Source organism: Aphelocoma coerulescens, chromosome 1, assembly GCF_041296385.1.
Source record: "Aphelocoma coerulescens isolate FSJ_1873_10779 chromosome 1, UR_Acoe_1.0, whole genome shotgun sequence".
Lineage (NCBI taxonomy): Eukaryota > Metazoa > Chordata > Aves > Passeriformes > Corvidae > Aphelocoma > Aphelocoma coerulescens.
The window spans coordinates 40,414,672-40,430,045 of record NC_091013.1 but is presented as its reverse complement, the minus strand read 5'-3'; the positions used below and the strand labels follow the sequence as shown (position 1 = coordinate 40,430,045).

The 15,374-nt window shown below is 40.7% G+C and overlaps 1 protein-coding gene across 4 annotated transcripts in view; it reads right to left on the bottom strand.

Annotated features, from left to right (window-relative positions):
* DOCK9 (dedicator of cytokinesis 9) overlaps positions 1-6,736 on the bottom strand; it is a 116,896-nt gene extending 110,160 nt beyond the window's left edge. For all 4 annotated transcript variants that reach the window (XM_069008038.1, XM_069008000.1, XM_069008002.1 and 1 more), the window contains exon 1: positions 6,488-6,736. In XM_069008038.1, the coding sequence (XP_068864139.1) occupies positions 6,488-6,601 (114 nt within the window). In that variant the 5' untranslated portion in view covers positions 6,602-6,736. The remainder of the gene's footprint in view (positions 1-6,487) is intronic.
* Positions 6,737-15,374: the final 8,638 nt, after the last annotated feature.

Sequence of the window (15,374 nt, the reverse complement as noted above, 5' to 3'; positions counted from 1 at the left end):
GTTTAGTCTTTTAAGGGTGAGCTGTTCTAGTTTGGAAAGGCTCTCTTCCTCTATCTCTAAAAGCAAGGGTCATCCCTCTCTCTGAGTTCCTCACCATATTACAGCTTTTTCAGTATCCACACACTCCAGCGTGAGTACTCTTCTTCATGGGCTGTGCATGGGTCTCTGCACCCTCCCATACATGAATACATGAATTATAGGGAAACAGTTTGTTGTATTATAGTCCCCACCACGGCTCGGAGGAGAATCTCAGCTCTGCTGCTTGGAGCACCTCCTGCTTCTCCCTTTTTTTTCACCAACCTCAGTGCCACCATGTTGGTTTTCCTCACACGTCCTCACTTTTCTTTTTTCTCTGACTTGCAAGAAGTTGCAGTTGAGAGGTTGATCTCGTCCGGGCTCTGCATTGGGGAATTGCTCACCATGTCTCTTGCTGCTGGCCATGTGGTGCCTGCTGGCACCGCACAGCCGGCTCCGGCCACGTGGTCCTTGCCAGCACCACATGGGCGCCTCTGGCCTCAGGAGAGCTCCAGCCACGGTCCCGGCCTCGGGAGGGCTCCTGCCCTCCTGGTAGCCCCCCCCAGGGATGGGCCCCGGCAGCCGCATCACCACCCCTTGGGAGAAGAAAGAGAGCTTCCCGCGATTTTTCCTTTCTTAAATATGCCATCACAGAGGCATTACCAAGTGGTCTAATTGGGCTGGTAACCTCCTCATCATCAGAGCCTTCAGCAATTGGCTCTGTGCTGGACATCGAAATTTTGAGCAGCTTTTCTCCCACCCCCACCAAAAACCAGGCTATGTTAAACCAACACAATGAGTTTAAGTTTATTGCACAAGATCTTTAAAAATAATAATCACAGAGTTGTGAAATTCCCAAGTTTAAATGTAGATGTATGAGTTCTACTTCCATTGAGATAGAAACATCCTGATTGAGGATTAAAGGGAATGAGTAGGAGGAAGAAAGAAGGATAAGGCATGCTGTGATATCCCGTCTTGCTTAAGGTGGAAAACCCAAACCAGCATCATGTACATCTGACATTTGCTGTATTAGAAACAACTACTTATAAAGCACTTGTTCTTCTATCTTAAACATAATTATCCTTATCTAGCAGGAAAGAAAAAATTCCAGAAAATAATAAAGAAATAAATTGCAGCTTACAAGAATGATCTAATACTGTTGAAAGTTTAAATGTCTACCTGTTCACACAGAAACTCAGCTGTCCTGTATTTTGTCTCTCAAATTGCCTTCCTGAGCAAGAATTTTAAAATTCAAATAAGTTTAATGGTATTTCTTAATAGAAACTTTAGTACTGTAGTCCAGTCTCTGAATCTTTACAACCACAGAAATGTCTATCATACCAGTAAGTCTTCTTTGCAGTATCAGACTTTCCAGAAATAAGTTTTCTAAGTGCTATCTTGTATCCAATCAAAAAGGTTTATATATACACTCCGCAAAAATAAAATTAGCACCTTTATTAAAAAGATTTTATTCTCTGTGAATTTTTATTTCCATTACAAAAGGTAAGCAAACTAAAATAACTTCTTAGGGTTGAGTACCAGGCTTTTTCCCAAATAAAGAAAGTTCAACAGTTCAGAGAGACTGAATTAGCATTACCGTTTTTAGTGCGTTATGGCGATGTTCATTGCCAGCAACAATTTTTCCTTTAAAATCTTGAGTATCAGTTCTCATCCCCCTGTTTTCACTCATCCATTCATAACAATTTGCTTCTTCCAAATTCCTTATGTATACAATTTCACATTCCATTTACAGAAAGCTCAGGTTTTATCTATGCTTCCAGCTTTTCTGTATCCATCAGCTCTATAAGTCTCCAGTCTTCCCTCATCTCTTTAGCATTACATACCACTTTCGAAATCCTACTTTCCTAAAGGAAGCCATCAACTCTCTCTTTTCAAGACACACAATACAACTGAAATCTGGCAGTTAATGAGGATCCAAATACTCAGTTCATCATATACTAAGAAGCTGCTTTGGAGAGAAGCACACAAGCCCTCTGTGCACAGGGAATATAAAATGATAAAGGAATCAGAAAGGAAAATGCCAACCCAAAATAAGTACTACCTAATCCTCCCACAACTTTTGGAGAAACACATGGCAATAATACAGCACAGAATGCACCTCTCCATCTTTTCTTGGAGTTGAGAGGTCAGGATTGGAAAGACAGAGTTGACATAAGTTTTCTTGTAAAGAAAAGAAAGAGCACCAGTGAATTTGAGATCAAAGAGGAGTATGAGATCCAGGCATTGCCTTTTTGATATACTGATTTTCTTCCATGTCTGAAAAGCTGAATTTCTGGAAGAGTTTTAGAACTCAAGAGCTCCACCTGAACTTATCTGAACTTAATGGATAAAGCCCAAGACTGTCTTAAGATACAGTTCTAGCCTTCAAATAATCAAAATCTATTTTACATATCCATATCAAAAAGAAGAACTGTATAGAGCAATTCGGGAATCACTCAGATTTCATCCTGTTTTCCCATATCACAAGTTTCTTCTGTACAATATTAATTTTGACATGAGGGAAACAACTTTTGCTGAATTATTTGGCATATTTAAACATTTTCATTATCTGCATATTTGATAAAGGCATTTTATTGACAGCAAGGCAAAAGCAGATCAAATTTCATATGCCAAACATTATCTTAATTGCTTATTATCCTTAAATGTCAGCTCTAATATAGGTATATTATTACTATAAATAACCCTAATATAGAGTAATTTTGTCACTGAGACAAGTTATCATTAACATACCATTGAACAAGACACTGATCTGTATGCAACGTGCTTTGAGTAACTCATCATCATCATTTAAAGACATCACTTCCAATTATGCATAATACTAAAACTGCATTGAAAACTGCTCTTGGCAAGATTGCTGGTTTAAGAGACACACTTGTCATCCCCATAATCTTCCCTCTCAGACATAAATGTATTTGGGTGGCCAGAGGCATCAAATTAAGTCACATGACAAGTCTGAAGTCAAAACAACATCAACAATGCACAAGAGGATATTCAGCAAGGATGCTACTGTCAAGCAGAAAATAGTAAAAACTGAATCCAAATAATCAAGAAATACATTATGTGCCTTACAACACAGTGAAAAGCTGATTGCCAAATAACAAGATTTCATTTCAGCCAACCAAATTGTACTTGTTGGTTCAGCAAACTACATCTAACAGAGAGAATGTATGAGATGTCAAATGCTGACAAGAGAGCTTGCTTCATTCTGTGATGAAAACTAGCTTGGCAAACCACATCTGCTTCATGTTTTTTACTACACAGTCAAGTTATTTCGCCTGTCAGCTGGCTGAAAGTCTCTGACTTTTAGATCCAGTGAAGAGCAAACTGAAAATTTCAGATATACCACGCTATCCTACTGCCATGCTGTTTTCAGTTCTCTTTCATCAATATAATCTCAAGGACATTAATAAAATGGGAAAAAAAGCATATTTTAGTAATGTGATCTAATAAACCTCATTTAAAGATGGGCAAAGGTTTTTTTTCCCTTTTTAACCAAGCCATACATTGTTGATTGTAAAAATGGATGGAACCGTTAAACAGTAGCCACAATAGCAACTTACAGAATCTACTCAAACTCAGAGATATTCGTAGTTCACATTTATCTGCTACTGCAAATAATGACTGGATGATCTGCATCACTGCGCAGTACATTCTGCTGCAGAGACGTAGAGACCAAAGCAATAGCTGCTTGTAGAGATCTGGACAAACCACCCACCATGAACTACTAGTTTGAATTTATTCTTTCCTACCTCTAGATTCCACACAGCAAGACTAGTCAATGGCAAACACCTTCAGTAGTTTTTCAGTACTGGAAAACCTCAGCACTCGCTCATGAGCAAGTGATGACAGTAAGATCCCTTTAGTTACCAATGCTGAACTATGTTTTAAGCAAGACATTTTGTTGACAACCCAGCTGAAAAAATCCTGGGAAAGTGTTATATCAGAGAGCTTTGAGAGGCAGCTTTGGAAGGAAAGTGGGTCTCCTTTACTTTAAAGCCCCAGATTTGAACAGAGTATTCCACAACTACTATAATACTGGTAAGACTCCTGTTTTCACCAGGTCAGCCTAAGAGATTTTTCACATAACAAAACCCAGAAACTCCAAGAGCTAAGAAACAGGTCAACCTGTCAAACTTACAGATGCAAATATTTTTAAGAAGTCTTTTATAGCAAAGAACAATACTATCTCATCTAAATTCCTCCTTTTAAAAAGTACTATTTCATTCCAACCATCAATGTTCAACAAAAAGAGTTACAGCATATTAACAGGAGGAAGAAAACGTAAATGTAAACCTGCAATTACTAGCTTTTTATTTAAACAGTGTGTGCACAGGAACACTGGAGTTCAGTGATAAAATGAACAGCATTCATGATAGTCAGCAAAACATAGCAGAAGAGGCAAAATATGGCTGAAATAGGAAAGTGAACTTCAGGACAAGACTGTATGTGAGAGAATGGGGATTCAGCTTCATGCATCAAGCTAACATAAAAGGATCAAAAACCTGACATGAATGTTAAGTCACTATGAATGGTAAGTCACTACATTTGCTTTCTAAAATACTGATGAAGACCTTAGCCAGATCAAGACAGTACACCATTTTGCACCATCACTTCTTTAATCTCCATAAAATTCTGCAGAATATGCTGTTGTGACAACATAAAAACACCTGGGATATTTGTGCCTATCACCCTATTATATGTTTGGTCAACCTGAATTAATTAAAGATGCATATAAATATTTTCCAAGTCATTGACACTAGTCATAAGTGAACTAAGGAAAAACCTTCCAAAGGTAGAGGAAGGAATGGCAGGGTTGCAGACTACTGCAAAAGAAACACTTATGTCATGAAAATACCTAAATTTCTTTTGTGCTCCCCCAAAACAAAAAATATTTTAAAATACATATACTCTTCTTCCACAGGTCCCAATAAGCACTTGATCCCTGGAGAAGTGTTAACACATTTTGGATGTTCACTCCATGTATACATGCTAACACCTTGTGGAAAGCTGTCAGTATCCAGGCAAACTCTGAACTATGTGTATTAGGTCTTTTACAAATTCTGTGACCCATAAAAAAGTAAAGTGCAATTTAATTTTAGAGTGAGTTTTTTAAAAGAAAGGTATTTGTCTTTCAGTCACAGCTATAGCATTTGTTACTCTCCCAACACACAGCTATGACAAGACAGTGTCCCAACAGGAGGTTTAAAAAAGTTAGACAAGATTATACTTAGTATTAGCAAGAGCAAAGAACAAAGGACAGATCAGCTTCCAGTATCAGGAATCCCAGCACCAAAACTTCTTCACTTACACAGAGATAAATGCTTACTGAAACACTTCCCTTGGAGATAACAAAACCACAAGGAAAACAAATGCATTCCATGAATAAAAGTCCCAGAAGAGAAGCCCTGAAAAGTCTTACTGAGGCTGTTTAAGATGTCATCACCTGCTGCCTCCGTACAGCATCTAACAGAATCACAGAATTGTTAGGGTTGGAAAGGACTTCTGGAGATCATCTAGTCCAAACGCCCTGCCGAGACAGGGTCACCTGGAGCAGGTGACACAGGAACACATCCAGGTGGGTTTCGAATGTCTCCAGAGAAGGAAACTCCATGACCTCCCTGGGAAGTCTGTTCCAGTGGTCTGCAACCCTCAACGGAAAGAAGTTCTTCCTCATCTGGAGGTGGAAATTCTTGTGTTTATGGCCACTGCTCCTTGTCCTTTTGCTGAGCACCACTGAAAAGTTTGGCAGCATTCTCTTGACACCTGCCTTTGAGATATTTACATGCACTGATGAGATCCCCCCTCAGCCTTCTCTAGACTAAAACACCTAGTTAGTTTAGACACCTGTTTACACAAATTTACTTTCAGCAGTTTAAATTAAGTGAATGCGCCCAATTGTGCACTGGAGAGAGCAGCAACCATGTGCTAGCACGGTACAGGACAGCCGGGATAAACAACACACTAAAGCATTCCTGCTACACTTGCCAGCGCTCATCTTCCATTCTGCACATAACAAAAAACTGCATCTTAGTAGTAAAGAGCGTAAAGCAGTAGCAAGATGAAAAATCACTTTTGCACCGCTATTTCGACACACGCGAAAGCGATTCGGTCCCGTCAGGCTGGGCGCCAGCTGCTCGCTCCACAAGTGAAGAGTTTGCAGGGGGCGGGCGGGAGCGCCCAGCCGTGCCCGCCGGGCGCCGCATCCCACGGCGGGCGCGCTCCCCCCGCGGCCGGGAGCGTGCCCGCCCCGCCTGCGGCTGCACCGCACCTCGCCCCGCCGCAGCAGCCGCCGGGGCAGCCGAGGAGCCGCAAGCCTGCGAGGGATCAAAGCCCGCGCCGCCGCCGTGACAGCCCGGCAGGGATCAAAGGGCCCGTCTCCTCCTCCGGGGCCACCGCCGCAGCCCCGCGAGGCCCCGGGCCGGAGCCTCGCCCGGGCCGCCGCCGCACTCACCAGGAGGACGGAGCCGCGCACCACCTCGGAGACGCTCTGCCGCAGCTCGGCCGCCGTGCCGGGCTTGCTCAGCGCCCGCGTGAACTTCCGAGTCTCCGGAGCCACGAGTGCCATGGCTGCTGCCTCCGCGCTCCCTCCCTCGGCGCGGGGCCGCCGCTGCCCTCCCGGCGCGGCCGCCGGGCGGACGGACGGACGGACAGCCGAGGGTGACCGTCGGGGGGCGGGCAGGGAGCGCAGCCCCGCCGCCGCCGGGTGCCGCGGGCAGCCCCTCCCTCCCTGCTTCCCTCCCTCCTTCTCTGCTTCCCTCCCTGCCCCGATTGGCGCGGCCGCCAGCGGGGCGGGGGGCGGGGCCTGGCCGTGCCCACCTGTTCCCGCAGCGCCGCTCTGATTGGGCGCCGGGTTACCTGCCCGGCTGCGGCTCCGCGCCCTCATTGGCCCGGCGCGGGCCCGGGGCCGCGGCGGGGCGGGGCCGGCCGGAGCCGGAAGTTCCCGCCTGCCGAGCGGGCCCGCCCCGGGCGGGAGTGGCGGCGGCGGTGGCGGCTCCGTCGCGGTAGCACGGGCGGGTTGTGCCTGCCCGCGCTGTGCCTCGGCAGCTGCTGCTCCTGGTTGTACTTGCGTAGGGGAGGGCGTGATCCTGCCCCTCTACTCAGCCCTGGAGTGCTGTGTCCAGTACAGTACAAGAGAGTCCTGGAGTGGGTCCAGCGGCGGGGAACAAAGATGATGAGGGACTGGAGCATCTCTCTTATGAGAAAAGGCTGAGGGAGCTGGGCCTGTTCAGCCTTGAGAAGACTGAGACAGGACCTCATCAATGTCTATAAGTATTGAAGGGTGGGTGCCAAGAGGATGGAGCCAGGCTCTGCTCGGTGGTGCTGAGCAACAGGACAAGAAGCAAAGGGCAGAAACTGATGCACAGGAGGTTTCACTTGAATATAAGGAAGAACTTCTTTACTGTATGGGCGACCAAGCACTGGAAAACGTTGCCCAGAGAGATTGAGGATTCTTCCTCGCTGGAGATATTCAAGAACCACCTGGACACAATCCTGTGTCATGTACTCTGGGATGAACCTGCTTGAACAGGGAGGTTGGACCAGATGTCCCACTCTGGTCACTTTCAGCCTTGTCCATTACAGGATTCTATACCTGTAGACACACGTACACATACATGTGGAGCTGTATAAGTGAAAGAGTCCAAAACCTTGGGAAATGGGTGCTGGAGCTGCAGCACCCACAGTGTGGAATGAGTGCGTGCGCTGCTTGTGCATCCAAATTTTTCTCTGAGGTTTTCCGTTTTAGTTTTTTATCCTCACAAATAGTATCTGTTTGTAGGTAAAGTTGCACGTGTCCTTATGTGAGTAAGGTCCACAAAGGTCATGAGGGGTCTCAAGCATTTCTTAGGAGGAGAGAATGAGGGAGCTTGGCCTGTTTAGTCTAAAGAAGAAAAGACTGCAAGAGAATCTCATCAACGCATATTAATATCTCAAAGGCAGGTGTCAAGAGGATACTTCCAGACTCTTCAGTGCTGCTCAGCAACAGGATGAGAAGCAGTGGCCATAAACACAAGAAGTTCCACCTCCAGATGAGGAAGAACTTCTTTCCATTGAGGGTTGCAGACCACTGAAACAGGCTGCTGAGGGAGGGTCACCTGCTGCAGGTGACCCTGCCTTGTCAGGGGGGGCTGGATTAGATGATCTTCAGAGATCCTTTCCAACCCTAAGAATTTGATTCTGTGATTCTGTAAAAGTGTAGATGTCTCTAGCATGCTTAATTACCATGAATTCCTGCTGAGAGCTTGGCTAGCAGCACTGCTGGAAGGCATGCAGGCATTAGACACGTTTAAATGCCTGGAGCATTTGAGAGCATTAGAGCTTGTGCACCTTTATCTTCTTAAGCACCTTTTTATATAAACTAACAATACTTCTCTACACTGAATATACAGCTTACCACTGAGGGAGGGAGGGGCTGAGTGCTGTGGACAAGGGGTAAGGGGACTTTCAGATGGAAAAAAAATAGCACAGTGTTTGTGTCTGAGCATACGTACTCAAGAAATGCCTGCTGGATAAAGGGCCTCTCTTTTTGGATGATTCACAGATACATCTGTAACTAGTAAGATTCCAAGTAATTGAGGTAATTCCTTCAGGAAGACAGAGGATAAAAACAATGTTCAAACGCACAAATTTGTATCTTACTTAGAGTTTTTGTCCTTGAAGGATCTTTCCTACAGATACTCTGTAGACCTGCATCAAAGGCTCATTTATTCAAATGCACGAGCTGGGATTTTTTAGTAGGATATCTGTCACAATTTGAGTGCTCAAACTAGTTTATACCTTAAGAAAGACGTGCAGAGGGTGACTTGTCAGGCCCAGTAAAGATCACTAGAGTTTCTGTTCTCACAAATCCAAGACCTGGTTGTGTCTATGAGTCAATGTTTAGGCTGATAAATCAGAAAATTGCATACTGATGAGACAGATTACCTGAATACAGAACTGGATGAGCATCTATGTAAACATTTAGCTAGAATGAGCTATCTTATGATCGTCTTTTTAATTTTTATATCTCAATCTGTAGGATATGTCTAGATCTCAAACCACCACAAGTAAACATGCCCTAGATTTTATATAAGTAATAGATTATTATTTTATAAAATAAAATAATTTTTTTTATTTTCAGAACTCTCAGGTGCTTTAAATTCTGACAATTCTGACCAAAACAAAAATAGTCTAATCTAGAGATTTTAATGGTTGCTTGAATGTAAAATGGCATAATTTAACTATGTTTGCATAATTTAACCATGTTTGTTATCTATAAATATTTCCCATGTATATTATGCATTTTGCTGGAACAGTGTTCCAAGTCTGAAAAAACTCTGAATGACACCTGTAGAGATAGAGATATCTAGAAAAAATAGGTAAATGATAGCTTACTTCAGAAAACCACAAAGGATACCCAAAAAACTGAGGTTATGACAATCATCAGTTTCTTTTCAGCTAAACACACTCAGCTAAAGAAAGAAAAAAGAAAGTGACAATTCTGTGTATAAAACAAAAGGAAAAATATGGAAGCTAATAAGCAGAAATGGTAAATTATGGTTGTGAAACAATAAGAATGACTAATAGTAGCTAAATAAAGGAATGAAAAGTCTTGGATCATTGCCTAAAGGGCAAGGGGAATAAATTTTTTAAAACATCAGGATCAAGAAAGAAAAAAATCTAGACAATGGCATGGTTTGCCTGCTACTTTGAAATATACAACTTTCAGTAACAATGCCAATGCATAAAAGGATTTATTTTTTAACAGAAACCTGGATAATGCAGTAATACTTCATGGATGTAATTGCAAATGTTTTATTCAATCAGTACTTAGTAAGGATGCTAAATAGAAACCTGTAAAGGTTTAAGCATTTAAAATTTCAAGACCAACTAAGTCATGGCACAGACTCTTATGGGATTCGAAATCATTCATGGTAATAATCAACCTGTGTTTGTTCCAGAAATGAAGAAGAGAAACTGATTTGATGTCCATTAGAAATGTAAAGCAAAGGGGGTTTGGAGCTAAAATAACATGATGAGAATCTTTGGCAAAATCATAAAAGTCAAAAGTAAGAATCAAAAGGAATCAAAAGGAATTAAAGAATTATTGAGTTTCTAATATCAACATGATTTGCTGAAATTTAGGCCTGCTGTTTAAGGGGATTAGTATTTCATCTGGCAAGGGTCACTGTATGGTTATGAGTTTCTGTGAAGACATTATGGTATATTCTATTGAATGCTAATATTCTATTCAAAAGTATTTTTATACAAAACTTGCAACATAGCTTTATCTGAACAACTGAAAAAAAAAAAAGCAGCTATAAATATTTATAGGGAGAAAAGGTGTCTAAGTACAAAGAATATTTTAAAGTCAAATTATAAAGGTGTTATAGTGTGGTTATGAAGAACTCAAAAAGACTCATACTTTCAGTACAAACTTTGGATTTAAAAGTGGAGGAATATTAAGAAGTAACAATGATGATGTTATATATGGCATTCATCAAACTTTTACTGAAATTGTGGTATTGCATTTTAACACAAATAATTGACAAACTGGAAAAGCCAGGAAAATCTGCCTTGCAGTGAGAGAACGAAGAAGTACGTGTCTACCTTATACAAAACCTCCATCATAATGTACTAGGATTTGAAAGAGAATTTCAAATATTAAAAGTCTCTTTAATATGTCAGCTAAGATGTGAACCAATAAATGGCAGGTGAAATTATACTCATTTAGAGTAAGATCCTTCTCTTTTAGCCACAAGAGGAGTTATTTGGTATTATCCCTAAGGACCCACTAAGCTCTATTTCCCAATTTCTAAATTAGGATTCAATAGCTTTTCTAAATCCTGTGATCTAAGTCATCCCTCAAGCTATGGACTCAAAGCAAAGCTCACATTGTAGAATTTCCTGGCTTTTGTTGCTGTGGAGGTCAAGATCATCATAACCTTTCTGGCCTGAAAATCCTTTCAGTTAGGGAAAGAGCTGTTGAGCCAAAGGCCACTTAAAGTACTGATCTCTTCACTCTTGTGACCAGTGACAGGACTTGAGGAAACAGCATGAAGTTGAGTCAGGGGAAGTTTAGATTAGGTATCAGGGAAAAGGTTTTTCACCCAGGGGGTGGTTGGGCACTGGAACAGGCTCCCCAGGGAAGTGGTTGCAGCCCCAAGTCTGTCTGAGTTCAGAGAGTATTTGGACAGCGCTCTCAGGCACATGGTGTGATTCTTGGGGATGCCCTGTGCAGGGCCAGGAGTTGGACTTGATGGTCCTTGTGTGTCCCCTGCAACTCAGATTATTCTATGATATGGCCAGAGAAGGTGCTGAAAGATCAGAGGAAGCAAAGGTGTACACACTAAATATTTGCTAAGCAGACAGTCTGGAGGTTTTACAAATAATAAACAACTTAAAAATGGATCTTAAAATCCAGAGAAGATGTGGGGGTGGTTTTGGTTCTTTTTTTTTTTTTTTTTTTTGGTGGTCTAAAAGGCAGAAGCATAAAAAGCTGCATTCTGATAGCATTTTAGCAGTAATTTAAAATGAGTTACTAGTTCTCTATACTCGTAAAAGTTAAACAATACTGCTGGTAGATAGCTTTTTTAGCATCTTCAAACATACTAACCCATTCAATGATGTGCTGGAGTAGGTTCATATGAACTCCTTTTTAAAATTCTCCTAAAGCCTTAAAAGAATAGTGGAGTGTTTTTGCTGCATCTGGCTAAGACTGACTTTGTCCCAGATACAGCTAATCTACCCTTCCAAGTATTATACAAGCAGTCCACACAGATATTTCTGAATAGCAGCATTTAGTTTTTCCCCACCGCCCCCAGTGGAACATAAAAGTGTGCCAAAGTTTATGTACAGAAAGGTACAAGCATTTAAATATTACTTTGATTATACAACACTGATCTCTTCTCCCCCATGAAATCCATAATATGCCTTTTTAAGATATCACCATTTTTTTATCAGATGGTATCCCCGGGTCTACAAAGTTCATCCTAACTTCAAATACCTGAAAACATCTACTTAGTGTAAGGTAGAATAAACATGTATTTCCACTGAGCAGATATACTGTAAATTACTTTGAGGTTGTTTCCTTTGATTATATTAGTAAAAAAGAGCACATCCCTGTTTCTGCTGCTCATAAATGGAAATGCAAAAATTATTCCAGTTTACTCCTTACCTGGAAATATGGCTATACCATGAGGTGAAAGGAAGGAGTATTTAGTGGAAGTGTCTCTGTAATTTCCAGCGTGTTACAGCTCATCAAACTACATCCATTGCCTGCTTTGCAGAATGATGTCATTAGTTTCAGTATAACTCTGTGTTTTAGGCTTAATTCTTGTAACCCTGCCAGTAGAAACTTGAGGAAGGACCAAGTAAATATTCCGTGATCTTTCTACCCATTCATGTGCAATTTTAAAGCCTCGTTTTTCCATTTTTGTTTCTCATGTTCAGCAGAGGTATTAAAGAATTAGTATAAACAAACAAAATCTTGCTCTGCACTGATGCACAGCGTAAATGTAGCTTCTTTTTTTCTTAAAAGCGGAGGTGATGTTACCTCCCATGACCTGGCTGAACTCCAACCAGGGTAACTCTAGTTCTATGTAAATAAATTCCTCTGCAGGTTCACGAGGATAGAGAATAATTCACTTTCTGTCTTTTCTACTGACTCATGAGACAATTCTGGCACTTCTTTCAGTTTATCAGTCAATCAGTTTCATTCAGACTTCTGGCATAGTATTCCTTCTTCAGCATTAGTTATAACAATCTACCCATGAGTATTGCTAACATCTTTTGGAGAGCTAGTCATGCAATGTGAACTGAGTTCCACATAATGCTTTTCTATTTTCAATGGAGTACGACAGCTGTGTGATTTTAAACCTGATAGAAGATTGATGCAGGACTTCTGAGTGGCTGCTCTGATTTTGTTTATTTTGGTTTGTCTAAACTCAGCTTAGATAGTTTTTGCTGGACCAAGTTAATAAAGGCTACACTTAACAAAAGTAAGAATAGATGCATAATGTTTTGTACCAATATTTTTAAATTATTTAGAGTTTAACTTTTACAATCTTAAATGTTTATTTACCTTCACAGCTTTTCCTGAACTGCTGCTTAGGATTTCTGTGTGCTTTTAGGAGATATGTCATGCCATGACCACCAGCAGCTGCTTAAGAGCATGCCATGGGATACATCTTTCTTTTATCATCAGCATAAGGATTGTTGAAACCTTTAGAAGAGGATTTCTCTTCTCAGTAGGGATGGAGATTTCCAGCTAAGCCAGACCATATGCTGATTCCCGGATTTCTTATCTGTAATCAGTCTTTCTTTGATGTTGTCAAAGATGTTTCCATTAAAACTGCAGAATGATTCTGGTACTTCATCAGTGTTCGTGTGCAATATTTATTATTATGAGACTACATCCCTTACTACACAAATCAGTAATACATTTCTTGCAGTGTTAAAAGTTTGTGATTCCTCACCCACTTTGAACTAAGAGCAGCACAGAGGAGATGGATGATAACCTCTTAACTCATAAAAGTACTGACAAGGTCTCCTGCAGACACTGTAATTCAAAGTGGTCTGTACGACCACAAGTGACTCGTCTGCTCATTCCCTTAATTTGACATAGCTCACATTTCTTCCATTCTGAGTAGGTAACTTCATCATACTCTAAGAATTTGGGTAAGTGTTCCTTGTTTCAAGGTCAGTTTAGATACAGTTCCAAGACATGATCTGTGAAATAAATAATAGGATATGATCTGTATTCATCAAAGAGATTGAGCAATGATTGTTTGCACTATAGGCAAGTCCCAAGCAAGTCCCAAAGCCTGCAGTTCTTACCTCCATGGCAGAGGAACTGATGCAGCAGAGATCCTTTCTGACACCAGGGAACAGTTTTCACCATATGCTGTTCACAAGAAAAGGAAAACAGATTTTTTTGTATACTGCATGCTTGTCCAGTATCTGTTCAACTAGTGTATTTAGGAGCTTGTTCTCTGGTATAAATATATACTCTGAAATGCTAGGCTTTGTTTCCTGTGCTTTCTTCCTTGCCAGTTCTTCTGGCTGTCATTTATAACAAACATAATCACAATAAGAAGCACTGTCACAAATGCAGTATACTGTCATAAAATAAAATTATTGTAGAATATTTATTGTAAAGATTTATATTTTAATACAACATACAGCTATTAAAAATAACTGCACAATTGCTAATTTCTACTGGCTAAGGGTTTGGTTTGGCAGATTTTGAAACTGCTTGCTAACTACTTGCTGTGGTTGACTTACCTAAAGTAACTCGGTGGGAGCAGTTTTAAACTTTTTAAAGCAACCTTTAAATAGCTGCAGGGCAATCTTAAAACAAAATTAAACAAAACAGAAAAAGCCAAGCAAACCCAAAAACCAGTGCATATCCAAAACCAAAAGAAAATATTTAAAGTGTTTGAAAGTTTCCTATCTCTTTATAATTTTTGCATATTTGTAGCCTATGATGGTATACCACAACAATAAGCCTTATTCACATGGGGAACCACAATGACACTACTAGAAATAATCACATGAGGAACAGCTGCAAGAATGAATTTATGGATGTGGTGTAAATAAGAAAATAGTAAAATGGAATGCTGGAATTATCATGACTAGTACAGTAGAGAAGGGGAAAAGTCAGGCATCTTTCTAAGAAATACAAATACTAAGAAAGTTAAAGACTTCATAATCAGTTCTGGACTATATGACAGACTGAATTTATAACCCGGTGCAATAGTACCTAAGAGCAACATCTCCTAATCAAGATAATAATTCAAATCATTATTTGAAACCTTTCAAATGTGACCAATGATCAGTGTGACTTAGGATAAAACTCAGATTTCTTAGAAGGACAGTTGGAATTTGTTTAGTTGTTAAGCACATTGGTCTTGGAGGAGGATCCCTGTGAGTGAATCAATCAGATTCCACTGTCTCCTATTTTCCTATGAAACATGACAAATGGAAGCTCATGAGCATTTGTCAGCCTTCCTTTGCAAGGACAAAAGAAAAAGATCATTTTGGGTTTGATTTCCTAGATTCTCCTGATGTACTTTTTTGTACATATTTATGTTGTTTCAAAAAAAGCAAACAGATAAAAAAACAGAGAAGAAATTTACATTCAAAACTGACCTTGCTTGCTATATAGGACTTAGATCACTTAGGTGTCACTCCTCTGTCCCCCAAAAGCTACCAAACAGGCCTTGCATATAATTTTAATTTCATGTGTGATCAAAATTAATTGTCAACAAAATGATTGGGTTATTGTCTATTTGAAAGCTACAGCTGCCTTGTTATGTGTAGTAGTATCTGTAGCAACCATAAAATCTAAGAGCCTTCCA